General features: G+C 41.4%; 1 protein-coding gene across 2 annotated transcripts in view; it reads left to right on the forward strand.

Annotated features, from left to right (window-relative positions):
• ARID5B (AT-rich interaction domain 5B) overlaps nucleotides 1-19429 on the forward strand; it is a 192567-nt gene that overhangs the window by 128123 nt on the left and 45015 nt on the right. The window contains exon 1 of one of the 2 annotated variants that reach the window (XM_061405085.1): nucleotides 3500-18116. The exons of the other annotated variant lie outside the window; for it this stretch is intronic. Within the exon in view, the coding sequence (XP_061261069.1) occupies nucleotides 18113-18116 (4 nt within the window). The 5' untranslated portion in view covers nucleotides 3500-18112. Of the gene's footprint in view, nucleotides 1-3499; nucleotides 18117-19429 lie in introns of those variants that run through there. 2 annotated transcript variants of the gene reach the window in all.

Here is a 19429-nt window from a genome sequence, read left to right on the forward strand (position 1 = left end):
AATAATTGAAGAGTCACAAGTTGTCCTGCCCCGAGGACATGCAAGTATGAAATACCCATGTCAGGAAAAATGTAATCAGTGAGGAACCACACAACAGGAAAAGCAGAAAATATTTAATAAGACAGGTCCCAATTATCCTATGAGTGAGACTTTGTTATGAGATGAAGCTATATATATGTGTGAGTCGGAGATTGATGACGGATGATAGAAGAGACAGAGAAGTATGGATGAGTAATTTTTGGTGAATCTTCCTTTTTTAATTTATTTTTTATTGAAGCATAATTGAATTACAATATTGTCTTAACTGTTGCACAGCAAAGTGACTCAGTTGTACATATATCTGTATGTGTGTATGTGTATATAAATATTCTTTTCTATTATGGTTTATCACAGGATATTGAATGTAGATCCCTGTGCTATACACTATGACCTTGTTGTTTATCCATTCTATATATATCAATTTTGATGGATCTTCTTACCTCCAGACATACAGAAGCCAACAGCCTGCAATGTCCCTATTCTGGACAGCAGCCTGAGGAGGAAATGTTTTATTTTAGGTGTGGCAGTGTCCTCAGTTTTAAACAATTTTTTCCCCCCGTTTTCAAAAATGTTCACACGATTAATGCCTCTTGCATGTATTCAACAAAAGTTGCCTAGCAACCATCAAGAAGCATTTTTGGAGCGCAAAGGGTCTAAAAATGAATGAAGAGCAAAAACAGTTTGTTGCAGCTGAAATGACCAGGTTTCTGATACCAGGTTCAAAGCAGATCCCCCAGGAATCAGGCTAGACATCCCTTAAGAGTAACAAGATATGATTTGGCATACTTAGAGACCCACTGAAATATCCTGTTCATATTGATCACATGCAAAGAGGGAATGTGTAAGATACAGGAGGAACCTCTAAGTATAGCTTGATCCACTTCTCTGCCTTCAGGCCGGCTGCCTCCTGCCTAATCCCATGTGGTGGATGTGTAGATAATGGGGTTTTGGAAAACACTTAAGAAGAAGGATTATAACACCTCCTCTGGGTAACCCATTTTGGAATCTTGCAGCCTTTGGATTGAGACCACTAGGTAAAGAACGTGGGTTAATCCAGGAATTAACGTCTTCTCTTCAGGTTACTGATTTATATGAGTGATTGGCTCTCATAGTCATATGTTATCCTAAATGAAAACAACCTATCGTATCTTTTATATCAGAGGTCACAAATGCAAGTGTCCAGAGGTGTCAGCAGAGAACCTAGGGGGAGAAGGATGGTGGGGCTTATGAGAAATCAGGAGGCAGTAGATACCCATGCTCTGCCTAAAGGAGCAGCTGGTTTTCAGCTCCAGTTTTTTGTTGTGTTATAGGAATAAGAGCCCACAGTTGTCAGATCTCTCAACTCTTTAAGAAGAGCCAGGCATATCAGTTTCCATGTGAAAAATCTCATGATTTTCAATTGATGACAAATAAAAAATTTTTAAAAACCTACAAACTAAGTAAACTATGATACCAGGCAGATTTGGTCTATGAACCAGTCTTATTTAATGAAACTGTCATGTTATATAGATGAGGGAACGGAGGGAGGCGTGGTGAGTGAGGACATTTATTCAAATTTAATGAATATTTGAACTCCTTAAAGTGAGGAACTGTGCTGTTTTATCCCCAGCTGGACTAGCACAGTTTCAGGCATGTGATGGCAACTCCACAAGTATTTATTGAATCAACAAATATTAGATCTTAGAAGCTAAACCAGGACTTGGATTAGCCAGTAAGAAATCAGGACCTTAAATACTTGTTCTTAAATGATTTTATTTTCTTCCTAAGTGACCTTCATTAACTTCTGTTTAGATAGAACTTGCTCTTTTGCCATACTGTGGCTTGTTTAAAGTGGTATTTGATGAATAGGAATGTTCTAGTGAAAATGTCAGAGGAAAAACCCTGGATTCTATCTGGAGTTCAACCTTCCCATAGATCTGTCTATACTGGGACTCTTACAAACAATAGGTTTTCTTGGCCTATCATATTCAATTCCATTCAAATATTTGTCTATTTATTGAGCTCCTACAATGTGCAGAGGCCTCTGTATGGTAACTTCAAGACACAGGGGATTCAGGGGACCTGGGAGGGATCAGGGTTCAATGATAATTTAGAGAATGAAGATGCTTGGCATAGTCTCTCTTTTTATTTATTTTTTAAAACATTTTTTTATTGGAGTATACTTGTTTACAATGTTGTTAGTTTCTGCTGTACAGCACAGTGAATCGGTTACATGTAAATATGTATTCCCCTCTTCCTTGAATTTCTTTCCCATTTAGGTCCACAGATAATTGAGTAGAGTTCCCTGAGCTATATAGTAGGTTCTCATTACTTATCTACTTTAGACATAGTATCAATAGTGTATGTATGTCAATCTCAATCTCCCAATTTCTCTCTTTTAAAACAATTTTTTGGTCCTATTTAGGCAACACTTCACTGTGTGGCAATTTTCTTTCTTCACTTTTTGTCCTGAGATTTAATCTTGCCCCCAATATAGAATCAGTTATCACCAAGACATCCTGTCTTTTAACAACCTCTGGTTATTGTCTCTGTGTTGGAAGACTCAGCCAGAGTGGACAACATTCAGCCTTCATGGAGGTATACCAGATGTCTAGTGATCCTCGGGCTTTCATTGCACTTACTCTTTTTTCTTGGGTTCTTTATGGTGCTTACCTCTATGCCAAGGGTTCAAGTGTTTCTACCGTGTCAATAATACACCCACTAGAGAACTACTGACCTCTTGAAATGCTTGAAGTGATGTGTTACTTCACGTGTCTGTGCATGTAATACTAATAATAATGAAGTCCACCATTTATTCACTTCAGTTCAATCACTCAGTTGTGTCCAACTCTTTGCAACCCCATGAGTCGCAGCACGCCAGGCCTCCCTGTCCATCACCAACTCCCGGAGTTCACACAAACTTATGTCCATCGAGTCAGTGATGCCATCCAGCCATCTCATCCTCTGTCGTCCCCTTCTCCTCCTGCCCCCAATCCTTCCCAGCATCAGAGTCTTTTCCAATGAGTCAGCTCTTCACATGAGGTGGCCAGTGCACTGGAGTTTCAGCTTTAGCATCATTCCTTCCAAAGAAATCCCAGGGCTGATCTCCTTCAGAATGGACTGGTTGGATCTCCTTGCAGTCCAAGGGACTCTCAGGAGTCTTCTCCAACACCACGGTTCAAAAGCATCAATTCTTCGGCGCTCAGCCTTCTTCACAGTCCAACTCTCACATCCATACATGACCACTGGAAAAACCATAGCCTTGACTAGACGGACCTTTGTTGGCAAAGTAATGTCTCTGCTTTTCAATATGCTATCTAGGTTGGTCATAACTTTCCTTCCATGGAGTAAGCGTCTTTTAATTTGTGTTTTCTAAATACCAGATAATGTGCTAGTCATGTTGTCTCATTTTATCTCATTCATAGTCTTTCTCAGTCATAATTGCTCAATCCTTTTTTTTTTGATAAATGGGCAAATTCAATCCCAGAGAGAGATGGACTTGCCCAGGGTCATACAGTTGCTTGGTTGGTGAATATTATGAAGAACTCTCTGATCTCAAAGCCTCTGCTTTCTTAACTTCCTTATGAAACTTGGGGATCCAGCAACAGTTTTACCAACTTCACCAGCCTTCTGTGAAAGGTATACCTTTTTTTAGAAAGCCAACTCTAAGGGATGCTTTAAACCAAGTGAATGATTTTGAATGAGACTGCGTTTAATTTCAAAACAGTGTCCTTTGCTGGCAAAGATAATCATATGTAATGTCATCTTGCAACCTCTCTGCATGTGTGTGATTTCATAAAACTGGTGTAGCAGTTTATTATTATAAAATTAGTATCACATAGAACAAACCCGGGACCCAAGCCAGACAAAATAGACAATGAGTAGTTATATAAGGTTTTGGAAGCACATGTAGTAGAACACAAGCTCACTGTATTTTCTTCTCAATTGTCTGCTGTTTGTTAATGTTTCCTTTTCACCGTGATTGCATCTCGGTTTAATAGCACTTGCCATCTCAGGCTTTATGGTGCCAGGCCTGACATAGTTACATTCCCTTTGTGCTAAAAATATTGCATGTATATATTCAACCGCAGCCCGACATGTTTAGCTAATGGGCTACTCAAGGAGCTCTGCGCTTATATAATTAAGTGATGTATGTAATTTTGTGTTAACACATTTGCAATGTGTGTTTCCCTGGTGATTGCAATACTTTATTCCGTGTAAAGTGTGACATTTTAATTCCCGCTGAACAATTTCCTACCTTGATTTGCCTTGTTTTTGTGGCAGGGGATTATTTTGCAATCAAGATAAAAGCATTATTTATGAAATTTCTAGGCTATCCCATTACTGGGAACTTTTAACTGCAGATCAATCTCCTATTTTATTGATCTTTGTTAAAAATCTTTATTAGAATTTAAATTTGATCTCTACATTATAGATTTGCCGAGACTTTGGCCTGTAGGAACACTTTTTTTTTTTAAGGCAGCTTTGCAGGGATGGGGTTTTATTAAAAAATAGTTCTCGCCAGACAGTGTGCCATCTTCCCCAGAGAACTTTGTTTCTCTTCCATGTTGCTCTTTCACCCTCTTTAGGTCTCCAGTAGAGCCAGCATCATCCTGTGGGCTTGGAGGGTCTTGGCAAAACAAGTCAGATTTATAGATTTTCACAGACAAGGCAAGTCTCTGTTAAGCTTTTAAGTGGTTGACAATAGCTGGGCCTCAAAGTTACACAGTGGGAATTAAAATGTGAATGCATATTTTCCCCCCTTATTAATGGCCACTGTGACCAAAGGAAGGTGCTACAGACAGGAAGGTGAACAGCCCAGCCACTTTCCCCTCTTCAGAAATATTTCTTTTCTCTCATGGAATCAGCAGTCAGTACAATTTAATAAGCATTTACTAGACCCTCACTAAGTACCATACACTGCTTTCAAAATATGATCATCAACTGTTCTGTAAATGTTTATTGAGCACCTACTATGATGCTGCTGCTGTGACTAAGACTGATGTCATCTCTTTAGTCTGGTGAGGCAGAGAGACCCACAGATGATTTCAGTACAGGTGCTGGGGTAGAAGCATACTTGATCTAGAAGTTACAGACAAAGAAATCCTCCCCCAGCGGGAGACGTGGAAAATAAGGAAGTGTCTTAGGGGATGCAATTCCCAATGCAAGTCTAGGGGAACAAGTCCAAGTTGGGGCAGGAAGGACAGAGGTGAAGAAGGAAGGGTGTTGTTGTCAGAGCTCGGGCACAGGTGTGAAGCCATGTGAAGAGCCTGGAACCTCTAAGGCATTTGTTACCACTGGAAGGTAACAAGGATGCTCCGAGGCAAGGTGGGCAGTGGTTCATGTCTCCCGCAGGTCTTGAATTCCCAAAGTCTTTCCTCACACGAGGAGGCCCCTGGGCTTGCTTTCAGCCCAGCCCAGCAAAAGCAAGCAGGTGGCAGGCGCTGAGGCCAAATGCCGAGTATTGCCCTGCTGGCTTCATGAACGTTTTCCTTTTAGTCCCTCCCATTTGGGTCTGAGCAAACAGCTGGGAGTGTGGTGCGCAGAAGTCCCGCCAGAGGACCTACGGTTGTATGCTCCAAGTGAGCTTTCTCAGTTGTGTGTTTTGGCATTCGAACACAGCGGGAATGTCCTTGTCAGCTCCCATTTGACTTTATTAATTGCAGTTCCTTGGAAAGTGTGTTTTAGTTACGTGGTCTTGGGATGACAGAGCTCACCCCGCAGAGAGACCCAGGAGGAGGTATTCGGGGCCCGTTGCAAAGCCATCTGCTGCCAAGGCATCACTGCTGGTCCCTTGCAGCCAGCAGACATGGGTGTCCGTCATGCTCTGCGGCCAACAGACATGGGTGTCCGTCATGCTCTGCGGCTAGCTGTGTGACCGTGGGGAGTCTGCAGTCTCTGGGCCTCCCCTTCCTGACAAGTAGAATACGGATTTGGACTCAGTGGTGTCTGAGGTTCACCTTACACTGGAATGTCATCATTCTTTAAATTACTCAAATGAAGAATCCTGCCACCATCACAGCTCCTAGCAGTGATCTTTGGTTCCAGATCCACTAGAAAACCCACAGGCCACTTTCTACACTTCACGTCTTCTTTGGCTCTATATTTTAGAAGGCTGTCTACACTAGTTAAGATGCAAAGGGAATTGCTAAGCTTCTGAATATTCCTGGAAGATATGGTGGTATGGATCAAATAACCCACTTCATTAGGTGACAGGAGGCTGTCACCTAGCAGCTCCAGTGTTTCCAGGCCCCGCCCCTCCCCGCCCCCCTCCCCCGGCCAACCCCCACTTCCCAGAGCCCTGAGGCTGAGGTTAATAACGTCAAAAGAATGTTTTAAAATTGCTCTTCTGTTGATTCCAAAGAGTCAGAGCCCTCACGTGGTTAGAGTCCTGGGCTAAGAGTCAAATTCTAAATTTAATTCTAGCCTCTGTGAACGTCTTCGTGCCTCACTCTCTCAACATTAAGTGATGTTTCAGTTTTCTCATCTGCAAAATAGGCCTAAGATCCCTTGCTCCACAGCAATATTTGCAGACAGCTTTGTGGTACACAAGGATTGGCATTATATTGGGGCAGAATATCATTTTTCATTCCATAATGGGGCTGAAACAAAAGCCCTTTTGAGTATGCACCTTGTGTAAACTTACCATGCTTAAATGCTGATGAATTTCAGAGGTCAGCAAACACCACCCCCTTTCTTCATTATATTTTTTAAAGCTAAACAAGGCTAACTAGGGAATTCATTTTGGAATAAAAAGACATGAAAGAAAGGGTATTTCAGCTTGCACAATAGTACAAAGGAGAACAAGAATCATCATGTTTGCTAAAGAACTCACAGCTGTTTAATTTTGTAGTAAAATTACTAAGAACTTTGCAAATTCAAAGACAAAACCAAACAACTGTTGTTGCAGCACTGAATTTCCACGTGTAAGCGGAAAAGCCAAGTTAAGATTAATCTGCCCCTAAAATCACATTAAAAATACAGAACGTTTTTGTTAATGCTGGTTGGAGGAGCGGCTTTTATCTGAAGAGAAGACACATAAAAGAGGGAAATGGTACGTTTACTGGTAATAAGATGAAAAATAGTTTATGTTCTCGTGTACTTTGCCCCCAGCTTTTTCTTAAGCTGCTCAGTCTGTTTTAATGCTAGGTTTGTTTGCTTTTTGGGGATGGGCCTGTTAGGCAGGAAATTGTTGAAAGGCCTACAGCAGAATTTTTATTTAAATGGTGTTTTTAAAAATTAAAATTAAATACCAAATCGAGTAACCGATGATTAAATTTGGAGTTCAGATTTTTGTAAAATTTTATTTTTAGACGATAAGTTCTATACCTGTACTTGTTCTGTAAATTCCAAGTTTCCATATGTTGCCCATTGTCAGAAACAAATAAACTGTTCCTCATTTAAAAAGAAAAAAAGTGGTTTTCTTCCATATTAGGGAATTTATTCAGACTTCTTTCCTTGGTTCCTATAATTCCAAGCCAGTTGGAACATCAGTCTATTTTTGGTTATGAAGAAACTTTTTTAAAATGTAGGCCTGATTTTTTTTTAAGGTTCTAAATCTCATAAAAATCAATTTACCACATATATAACAGTTATGGTTGTAAATAGAGTGAAGTCACTGTATTCTAGAAAGACTGATTTCTAATTTCCATATTAGCCCCTCCCCTCATCCTCTTTCCCTCTCCACATAGGAGGGCTGCTAAATGTAAATTCTGAAACACACAAAACAACATAAGGTTGTGATTTGTGACTGTTTCTGTCGAGGCTGAATGTTCTTACCTGAATTTGATTAAACACTCTAGTTAGTTTCTGGGTTTTTATGGTTTTCCCACCACATCACATAGATTGACCACAAGAGGGCAACCGAGAGTTTCCTTTCAGCTAACAAAGCCAGAAATGGTTTTAATATCAGCTAAGTGTTTTAACTTGCTAAGGATTTATTTCCCCGCCTTCCAGTTGCCACACATGCAGCCTCCGAGTTTCCACTAACAGCGAATAATAATCCAAATAAAGTTCTTCTGAAGGAAAATATAGACAGACTGGTCCAGACAAGAGCTTTTGCCCAAATAAGGAATCCTTGTGTGGAGACCCCACGTGTTAGATAACCATCGACTGACAGTTGGCCGTGAGTTAATAATGTTGGATGCTGAACTATATATACCATGTGCTATAAAAGAGTTTGGAGGGTAAAGACAAATACTGCTACGGTTAGATTTCAGAGACATACCAGAGGTGTGCAGACTGCTTCTCTAGATGTAAGTTGAACCTGCCAAATAATTCCATAAAAATTATTGTTACAAGTATTGGTGGAATGAATAGTTGTCATTACACATTTTGTTGATGTTGTGGAGATTTTAGTCTGAATCTCTCTGCATGCCATTGCCTTAAATGCTATGTCAACTCTTGCCTTCTAAGAAAAGAAAATATTTCCTAACTTGATTTCCACTGCTACCATTGCTGTTTTTGTTTTTATAATGAGAACCCTAAAAAGGGGGTGGGGGAGTTCTATAAAAGAACCCAGGCAGGTGTGTAACCCTTTGATTGGCATGTTATATTTGGAGAACCCTGTTCCTCCCCTAGGTCGGTTTCTATGTTGCTGCTGCCACAGGATCAAAAGAGGAGGGGGGGGAGGGGGACAGGCTTTAAATTCAGCAACTGCAACAAGTTATTTGGGAGGATGAGACCTAGGCCAGCCCTCTTCTCAGGGTGATGCCCCTGGTCTTTTGGGTGCTAAGACTGGGAAAAGAATGCATCTTCTCTCCTGCCCCCCAGAGTTCAAACCTTTTTGTTCTGTCAGCTTTTCTGGGCTCATTGGAGCTCCTGTCTTCAATGAGCAACTTCTCTTTGTGTCGTATGAAGCTGTGGGACTTCAAGTGCCTTGGGAGAGTGATGAAGGCCACGCCCTTCCTTTGGGCCTGACTGTATCTGACCTCTCTACTTCCTGGCAGATGAAAACTCCAAAAAGAAACACACATCCAGACCATGAACTTACTCAACAATTTGTGATGGAGAAGCTTTTACTTTCCAGTGAGTCAAAATCACTCATAATCTATTTTCTCTTATTCAGCTTGCAAATGACTTACCTTATGCCCAGCTCATGCTGGCAGCAGGAAAGAATAGTAAGTAAAATTAAAAAATTAGCTCTTTTTCTCAGTTTCTTCTCCTTTCTCCGCTCTCTCACTCTTGAAATCTGATGTCAAAGCTTAAAATCTGCTTTGGCATCTTAGTTAAGGAAGTTAATGAAATAACATCTTCATCAGGGCCATTTAGTTACTTTGAGTCAATGATTACCAGATTTGAATTTTACAAAGGAGACATTTCAGGTTTGGCAAAATGTTCGGATACTAACATCTATGCATGACTACCCTCCAAAACAGTGAATAAAAGTCTAGATTGTACTGAAACTTTGAATCATGATTTTTTGCTTCTTATTTTAGCTTCAGATGTTAATCTTATTCTGCTTGCTTTTTAACATACATTTGTATGGACCTATCTGTAATCGTAACATTGAACTGTTGACTAAACTAACATTGCCCAAGAGAAAGATAATGCAAGTCATATGTGAATTAAAATTTCCCAGTAACCACATTTTAAAGGATAAAAAGAAACAGGTAGAGTTAATTTTAATAACATTTAATGTAATGCAGTATATCCAAAATATTTTAATATATAATCAGTATAACATGTTAGTAAGGGCTATTTTGTGTTGTTTTGTATATTCTTGGAAACTCAGTGTGTATTTTATACTTGCAGCACATCTCAATTCAGACTAGATGTCTTGGGTGCTCAAGAGCCCTATGTGGATAGTGGTTGCCGTATTGGACAAAGCAACTCTAAACAGCCCTAGAAACATTTTAGCTTTCACTGAAATACGTGGGATAACTTCTAACATTTTCCGTGTGTTCTCCATGTTCACTGTGAGATTCCTTGGGTATCTCTCTGCTTTTCCCTGCAGTGTGCCATCCTCTCACTCCCAGGAGCTGAGCTCCCTAGCTGGCCCCACTGGGTTATAACGAGCTGACCTTGTTTCATACACCACCAGGCACTGTGGAGCTCATTGCCACTTCTCCACACACACCCCAGGCCCTTTCTCCTCACACCACTTGGCTGCTGCACACACTATTCTCTGCCACCTGCGGGTTCTGAAAAACGACAAACAGGAATAGTCATCTTTTTGCTTCTAAGTAGGAGACTCTCCTACTTGTTTTTCACTTTGTTTTTGGCTCGCCATGTGGCATGCAGAATCTTAGTTCTGCCACCAGGAACTGAACCTGGGCCCTTGGCAGTTAAAGCACGGAGTCCTCAAGGGGATTCTCGGAAACTGTCGTACTTCCCGTGGCTTCCCAGCTGGCACAGTGGTAAAGGATCTGCCTGACAATGCAGGAGACATAGGAGATGTGGGTTCAGTCTCTGGGTTGGGAAGATCCCCTGGAGAAGGAAATCACAACCCACTCCAGTAATCTTGCCTGGGAAATTCCATGGACAGAAGAGGTTGGCATGCTGCATTCCATGGGGTCGCAAAGACTCAGACACGACTTAGTGACTGAGCGCACACACATCCTACTTCTTAAATTATTCTTTCTGAATGGTAGAAAAACAAGAAGAGAGTGAAAAATCCTCTTTCAGCACAAATTCTTTTCGGGATTTTTAGAAAGAAATTGGGAAACTATTATATGATGATCTTTTACTTTTCCTTATGTGTATGTGTTTGAAAAAGAGAAAAGCCTATACTATATTAGTCCGAGTCTATAATAAGTTAAATATCTCCATGTTAATCCACACACACACACACACACACACACACACACACACACACACACAGTCTCTTTTACTTCTTTCCAAGTTGGGAATGTTTTCTTTAGAGATGTAGCAAATCAATTATCCTTAACGTTGAGTACGGAATATCTCATTTCCAAACCTGGAGAAATGGCTGAACAAGAAAGTTCTGTTTATATATGAGTTTAAGAATTCTTTTGATATTTACTGCTCCTTGCAAGATTATTCAATACAAAAATGTAGCTTTCACTTCTGTGCTGTCACATACAATAGTAACACCATAGAACGTATCAATCATGGAGTAGAATAAGCAGGTTTATTGATTGTGAAAAAAAGAAAAGAAAAAGAGACAAAGATTAATTCTCTGTGCTTAAGAGGTCTTCATAAACTTCATAAATTATAGCCATCAAAATGTCTTTTAAAACCATTTCCAGAGTGACTCTTTAAAGAGCCTAAAACAAAGCACTAGTATCTTAAGTTAATATTCTATTGATATTACAGATAATCGTATTAAGAAAGATTTAAATCTGTGTATATTGAATAGTTATCAAAAAATGCAAACATGAGTTATTTCAGATTCTTAAGAAAGCAGATACAGTGAGCAGTGAGACAACACATTTGTTCTAAGTGTAATAGTTGTGATGCAGCTTTTTTTCCTCAACATCCAGCATGAGCTTTCCTTTTAACTGACGAGCCGGGGGTTTGGAATTGGCTGGTGGATATCTGACATCTGGGGAAATGAATAGCAGGAGAAATGAGTTGCAAGGTAGATGTGAAGATGTGAAAGTCACATTTGAGCCACTGTGGTATTTGAGAGTCCAGTTGTTAGTTTTGCTGGGTTCGTGACTTCATGACAAGACTTTGCAGCTGGGGGAGGAAGCGGGACCCATTGTGTGCAGTCTGAGCACCTAGACGGCACTGCCTCCTTTAGATCTTAGGGACCAAGCTAGGCCCTCAGGTACCCACTCTGCCCCGATGTCTCTTTACAAAATATTTGGAATTCCAGTCTTTCCACAGGCTCCTGATACCATGGTCTATAGACTCCATTACCCCAAAAAGATGAATAACCATTTGCAGGGCAGCTATGAGCTGCTGCCTCCATCCCCTTACAGGTCCTGAAGGGGCTTTTTCATCTGAGATGGTCCCCCTGGCGGAATCTGTGGGCCGCCAGACAGACCAAAGTTTGAGAGGTCTGCAACTGATTTCAGTCACCTTCCCTTCTTAAGAATTCTCTCCATAGTCAGTTCTCTGAAGACCCAAATCTCTCCTCACTCTCCACCTCAATTTAGCTCCTAGATATTCCCCATCAAAGTGATGGTGAAAAGCGACTATAATCCCTTTCTTCTTTGCCCGGTGCCTATCATAGACCTCCAGAATATTTCTACATTCCTTTAGAATTCCCTACATCATTTTGGAATAACATATAGATAACATTTGGCCATTTAAATCCTGTCTTCCCCCTCAAGGCACAGAGGGGAAATAAAGATAGAGATCTGCCCATCACTGGTGGTAAAATCTGACTGAAAAAGAGGTTTGCTCTTGCATTAATGGCAAGAATGCACGGAGTCACATGGTTTCAGACCAATTAGCAATACAGATGAGCTAGCAAGTCAAGTTCCATTTATAGGCTGGGGGAAGGGGAGAAGTAAAATAATCTGTGTTGTTAAGTGTTTCTGAGAAATGAAGACCTCCAGGGCAGAGAGAAGGCGGATCAGGAAATAGCTATGCAAATCACATGCCTATGAAATTACTAAAACTTTGATCAGAGGCATTAACAATTGCTCCAGCATTCACAAGTATGAAACAAGGAGTGAGTAAGACAGGGCCGGTTGGGAAGGCATTACAAAAGTGTTTGCTTCCATGGTTTGTTGAGCAGTCAATGAAGTCCACAGCTGTTTTGGACTTAAGTTGCCTGAGCAGTCCAGGTATGACAAATGCAAGAATACATTCCACTCTCATTAGTGACTCTTAGGGACCTCAGTGACAAAGAGCCAAAGTTCCTGGACCTCATATAAAGCCTGCTTCATTTTTTTTTTATCCCCATCCTCTTTCTAATAACACTTCTGCTTACCCTTCCACAGGTGGGAGGAGAGGACCTGGATTCTGTGAGAGTGTAGTTCATTGGAAATGCTAAATTGTATTTAGTAGGCACTGTGGCTCAAGCAACATTAAGGTATGGCTTGGGCTGAAGCAAACTTGGAAACTCAAAGTGGCCGTGACATCCCGAGTAGAGAGTGTGACCATTCCCTGGGGGCACACCCCCTCGGTCCCTGTTAAGGGCTATCTGGTCTGGGTGGCATTTGAGAGTGAGGGCATTTGAGGCTGGCTTAAATGGCAATCCACTCCAGTATCCTTGCTTGGAAAATCTCATGGACAGAAGAGCCTGGTGGGCTTCAGTCCATGGGGTCACAAAGAGTCAGGCACGACTGGGTGACGAACACAACACTTGCTGGCCTCAGTTCATAGCTCTGCTGCTGCTAAGGTGCTACAGTCATGTCCAACTCTTTGCGACCCTATGGATTGTAATCCGCCAGTGCCCTCTCTCCATGGGATTCTCTAGGCCAGAATACTGGATGGGTTGCCATGCCCTCCTCCAGGGGATCTTCCCGACCCAGGGATTGAACCCAAGTCTCCTGCATTGGCAACGGGTTCTTTACCACTAGTACCACCTGGGAAACTCCTCACCACTCTGGACTCACCTTATTAATGCCTTTATTTGAGAGAAAAAAAAAATTACTCTTAAAAAGGAAACTGTCAGAAAAATTATAGGACATGATAACACTCTTGCAGCTTTTTTCTTTTTAAATTTTGTTTAAATTGTGCCTATTGCTCTGAAATCATCATTTAAGCCAGAAAGTCCCCCAGGATGGAGTTGTGCTTGCTAACGGCCTGATGTGTTCGCATCTCAGACAGCACAGTTGCTTCTCAAACATTTCTGTTGAGTGTGGAAAATTATTTATAGACCAACAGAATAAAAGTACACTTGCATGATCTTAAGTCCATATAAATAATTAATGCTTTGTGAATCCACGGAGTCAACCAATTATCAGACACTGAGTCCCAGCGGCTGCAGTGTTCTAGCCCCGCTCTGTGAGGTGTGGAGTTGGGAGTATATGGAATGTAACTGCGGATTTGAAACAGAATTTCAGGGAATCATTTATGAATTTAAAAGCAAAAATGTTGGCTTTAAGTTAAAGCCAATATGAGAGCTGAGAGCTTCTGTTTTTCTTTTCTTTTTTCCCTAGTATTTGAAAACTGAAATTCTGTGAGAGATTATCTGTGAAATGCCTTTCTTTTATTACACCCATAAATTTCAGGAGTGGCTTTGATCAAGCTTTCTGCCACTCTGGGTTTCTAAATCTTTTACTCATATGTTAATAACTTTAAAAACACGCATCCTATTTTTGTTGCAGTGAAAGAGGAAGTTTCTAAATAGTCAAAAGGGAAACGTTGAAAATAGAACACAATAAATGATAACTAAATTAGGGTAGGTTCCCCCCCGAGCCCCGCCCCAGAAAGAGCAATGCTCCATGCTGAAACTTGCCAGGGTATTTTAAGATTATTGTCTATAAAGAAACTGTACCAAAGAATTGAGATGCTCAGAGGAAAGGCATTAAAGAAATGCAAAGTATTATCAGTAACGCACACTATACATAGAGCAGTGTTTGCGAGTCCTATTTTAATACTTCAGTCTGTGGAGTTTAGTTTTCTGACTTGTGTTTAGTGTTTAAAAAACACACACAACTTGCAAATCAAATGAGTTTATGTTCTGCCGGCTTCCTCTAGACATTGACCCTGGGGGTCAAACTCTTAGGAAAATGATGCCTGGTTTTCCATTCCCCTAATTCCAGTCTCTACCAATAAGCAAGTCCTATCTCTGAGTGGGAGCTCACAGAGAATTTCTCGAGAAACTGTGTAGCTGCGTTGGCAACAAAATCCTCTCTGCAAAAGGAGAAGAAAGAGTTGTTAACTGATGAGTCAATCCAGCTTTTATAGCAGTTTATCTTCGTGGTATTTCCAAGAGCATAAATGTTATAAAAAAAGAGACGGTCATGACAGGAAGAACACAGTAGGAAAAAAAACAGAAACGTTTAAGCCAAAAGCAATTTACTTTGCCAGTAACTGGTTACATTTCCTTTGTTTTATTATTATTATTGCAGTATGAAAGTTTCCCACACCTGCACTGCCTGACACATAACTTGTCAGAACCCACAGTGAAGTAAATACATAATTGAGTACCTGCAGCTCTGAGCTTCTAGACTCTTTAAGGGGAAAAAAAAAGCATGTTTTGCTCTACTGTCAGAAAAAAAAAAAAAAGAAGACTATGATTCATTAATAGTTGAAGGAGTTTTTTTAAAAAAGGGAATAAACAAAACACAAGGGTTAAGTATCAGAGTAGCCTGGACCACTAGCAGTAGCCGATTTCTCCTGGGATTAACACCTATAGAAATAGCGGTGACTTCACAATGGTGAATACTTGTTAATTTCATGGCACTGAGTAAGAGGAACAGATGGGCAGTCGGAGAGAGAAGATACTTTTTTAAAAAAACCGTAGACATCATTCACTGATCAGGCAGAAAAGTCCGTCGATGGCGCACTGCAAGGGGGTGATGTACTTGGTGCTCTAAGTTTTATTGGAACGCTGTGACTTTGGTGAAAAGTCTCATCACCTACTACTCAGGATTGATGAGGACCCTCTGCTCACCAGCAGGGCTGGAGGATGCTGTTTGATACCTGAGATGGGCTATAGCGCCCTCGTGCTATCTGTGTGGTATTTGAGAATGTTTTCATTTGGGGATAGCTCCCTGGAGTCTGCCAGCCCAAGTTAAGAATGTAAATACATCGTTATAAGACACAGCAAGTGTGTATGTAAAAGGGAAGTTCCGGAAAGCAGGGACTCTGGGTAAAGTCAGTTGCCTGGGTGGGAAGCTTTCTACTACCAGTAACCAGTGGTATGAACTAAGACAAAATAATTTCTATCTCAGTTACCTGGTCTGTAAAATGGGGATAATAATAATTGTACCTTACTGTGGGCTTGTTTTGAGTTTTAAATGAGTTGTTGTATACAAAGCTCTGATTGGCAAGACAAAGTGCTCTGTAAGCATCAGTAATTATTATTATTAATAATATTTGTGGATAATATTGAAAACATTCATGCAAAGAGCACTGATTGAACTCGATGAATACGCCAGGCCAGGGTTGGCCTGTGGGTATATACTGTACACATGTCAAAGTAGCTGTGCATTTATTGGTTCATGCTCTATTTTTTAGAGTAGAACTGACTAGAACCAACTATGCTGTCAGTACATGTATTGCTAGCTTCCAAGAATCATTTTCTTGGTAGAGACTGGCCTCCTCTACAGCAGCTGGAGCTGGTGTGATTCAGGAGTTATAGGATTTGGGTTCTCTCAGTAAGTCTACGGCCCTTAGCTGTCAAGCAGAGGGGCAGGTGTAAGTTGGTCCAGGGCAGCTGAGAGGAGGTGGGCTGTTTCTTTAATAAAAGAGTCAAAGGCCAGAGCAAGCCCATCCCTGACCACCACCATACCATAAAGCATTTGTTTTCATTCACCCCCCTAGCAAATAATTTGCTTTTTTGTGACCCTGTAGGAAAAAAAGAGTAATTTGGGGACAAGAATATTTGCTGTCCCCAGAAGCCAGCCCTGCAGTCCCAAAGCTTCACCTTATTCTAGTGGATCTAACAACTCTCTTAATTGTATCGTGGAGGCTCTTAACCTGTATGGAGTCCTGCATGCTTCCCCTAGTACTTTTAACATCTGGTGTTCGGTTTATTTGCTCATTGCGTGTGGGACAAGATCATGGCCCCACTGAGATGCCAGACACAATTACCCTAAGCAGGAACCAAAGGCTCATCTCCCACTGTGGGAGATCTCATCTCCCACAGTAAATTCCCGTCACTGGTGTTTGCTCCCAGAGCTCACAGGTGAGCAGGAAAGGTGAATGCCATTTACAGGTGCCCAGTGTGATGGGTATACACGCAGTCAAGTTGACGGGCCTAGCTCTTGACACCAAGGACATATATGTGGGCATCTTTATTTCCAGCAGTCACTTGATTGTTCAACAGTGTATTAGGCATTACTGCCCCTGGGTGGGTACTGGGGCCAAGAGAGATGAATCGGACATGGTCCTGCCATTGAGGACTCTCCGACTCAGTGTAAGAATAAGCCAGCTAAAGTATAAATAACACAATGATACCTTCCATAAGAGAAGGTCAGAAAAGGAGCTCAGAGGTGAGACTAACAGAGGTATTCAAATTTGATACTTAAGGGATTGGTGGGATTTACCTAACCATACCTGAAATACCAGTGTACTTGCCTTCTGAGGAACAAAAGACTTTTTCTCTTGATCAGATTCTACTTAGAGCTTAAGTTTGTGTGACCAGACTATTAGGTGCTAGTCTGTTCTAAATTTGTAATTCTCAGAATTTGCTGGGGAAGGGCATGTGCCTCTCTGGGTTCTAAGAGCAGCTCAAAGAATGGAGAAAATAGACCCGATTTGGGGATGACTTATTGTCAGTTCCCGGAACCTCTGCCTTTATTTAAAACAGCCTGTTCAATGTGAGTTCTCTCTGTCTAAAAGGCCTTTGGGATTTGAAAGCTTTTCTGGAAATAAATGCCTTTTAGGTTTAAATGCTTTTTGCCAAAATTGTTAGGCAGGAAAGATCATAGTAACAAGTCTTAGAACAGAGGCAGTGTTGTTTTGTCCCTTTTAATGAAATGCCCCAGACCTACCTCTAGTTCTGTCAGTTTCTGTCAGCTCTCTGCTGGGCTATTATTTTGATAAGGGACTTGAAAGTACATCCTTCCTTCACCGTCATTAAAGTCTTAGCACTTGGGTCAGTTGTGGAAACACTTCTGTGCTACACGGAAAGTCCTCAAATCAAAATAGTCCCCACCCTGGCTCCAGGCAGAGGACCTCATCAGTTCATGGAAGGTGGCATCAGGCTCTGACAGGGGAGCTGGAGGTCAGGAGCCACAGAACAGGCAGGATGAAGTCACCCACCCCACTTGGGGAGGTGGAGAGAGGCGAGCCCTGCCTGCCAGTCTGGCAACTCCAGCCAAGCCCTCGGAGCTCATCCCACACACCCCGTGCTAGTCACTGCTGTGTTTACATGAGTAATGGAGCTGCCGGGGGAGGGGAGTTGTAAGCAGAGCGCTGAGCCTCGCAGCTCGCATTCGGAGGGAAGCTGACATCCACACCAAGTCGGGTGGAGACTTCCAGGGACGTGGGGCCGGGGAGCAGTCACATGCTGTAGCTTTCATGAGCACAGACATCGTCAAGCAGATGTTTGCCGACTGGAATGGGTAATCGCCGCTTTCTCTTTGCTTGATTTTCTGTTTGTGAGTTTGTATCCCTTTGGTAATGCCAGGATCGCTTTCTGAGATGGGCTTTCAGACAGACATTGTGAGGAGATGAGAGGAGAGCAGATTTGGGAAGCGGGGAGTCTGAGCCCCAAAACCACTTTTGAAACTTTGGCCTGATTTGAAAGGCAGCTCTGCTTTATGGTGCTTTGTCAACAGCAAGACTGTTATCCACAGTAGAAAATCAAATTAGTGGGATTAATTGTGTTTGTAAGATGAGTATGATGTACAGTGTCCTAAAACCACTGGCTAACTGCATGACATAAGTAAGATTAACAACAATTAAGAGGGTTGGAGTTGTTCAGATTTCGCATGGCCATAATCATACCTTAAAGCAATAATAATTAAAAAAAAAAGTGTGGTACCTTGAAAGGGCCTAAAGAAATTGCTTGGGATGTAATTGGTTAGTTTGAAATTCTTCAAGGGCTAGCCGGTTAGTTGGTTTGTTTTAATTTTGCTTGACTGGGTAACTGGTGAAGTTAAATGTGAAAACTGATGCCGGAGAGTCATAGCAGCACTCAATAAACAGCAGCCTTTTTTTTTTTTTCCTTTTCTCCTTCTTTTATGGATCTTAAAGGGATTCAACCTCAGCATCCAAGATGAAATATAACTTTGATTTGTGTCTTGTCTGTGGCTTTTAAAAAGTATAATCTCCACGGAATCAGGCTAACTCCAGTATGATCTTTGGAAGTTATTTTAAATAACCCTCAAGATCTTCATAAAGTATATATATATATATTGAAAAGAAAAAGAGCATACTGCCTTAAATGTACCTGCCAGATTCGCTGAGATCTGAAACATGCTGGTTGCAATACTGTTAGTAAACACATTTGGTAGTATTTTTCAGATTATTGTGAATGCCTCTGTCTACAGCTCTCCCTTACTTATTTGTATCATACTTTGAGAAAATGCTTACCTTTCCACTTTTGAAGAGAGAGGTTTTCAAGTGTTACATTACTATGATGCCATAACGGGCTGGCATATCACTTGGGTTTCCGAAAACAAGATACAAAGCAAAACATAAAGAATGAGCCTGGCTCAGGGCTGTCTTTCAAGGCCAGTGTGTGTTTCTTGTGTAACAACAGGGAAGTGCGCTTTCCTTATCATCGTCCTTTAAAGCCGAGGGCTTCATTGTATTTACATTAATTAGACATGTTCCAGTGTAACAGGTTAGCTTTGGGAAACATGTCCAGAAGTGCAGAGGCTATGTAGACGCAGCCCTTCAGAGAGGGACGTCTGAAAGGAGGCTTGGCTAC

This window comes from Bos javanicus, chromosome 28 (genome assembly GCF_032452875.1).
Source record: "Bos javanicus breed banteng chromosome 28, ARS-OSU_banteng_1.0, whole genome shotgun sequence".
In the NCBI taxonomy this organism is placed as follows: domain Eukaryota; kingdom Metazoa; phylum Chordata; class Mammalia; order Artiodactyla; family Bovidae; genus Bos; species Bos javanicus.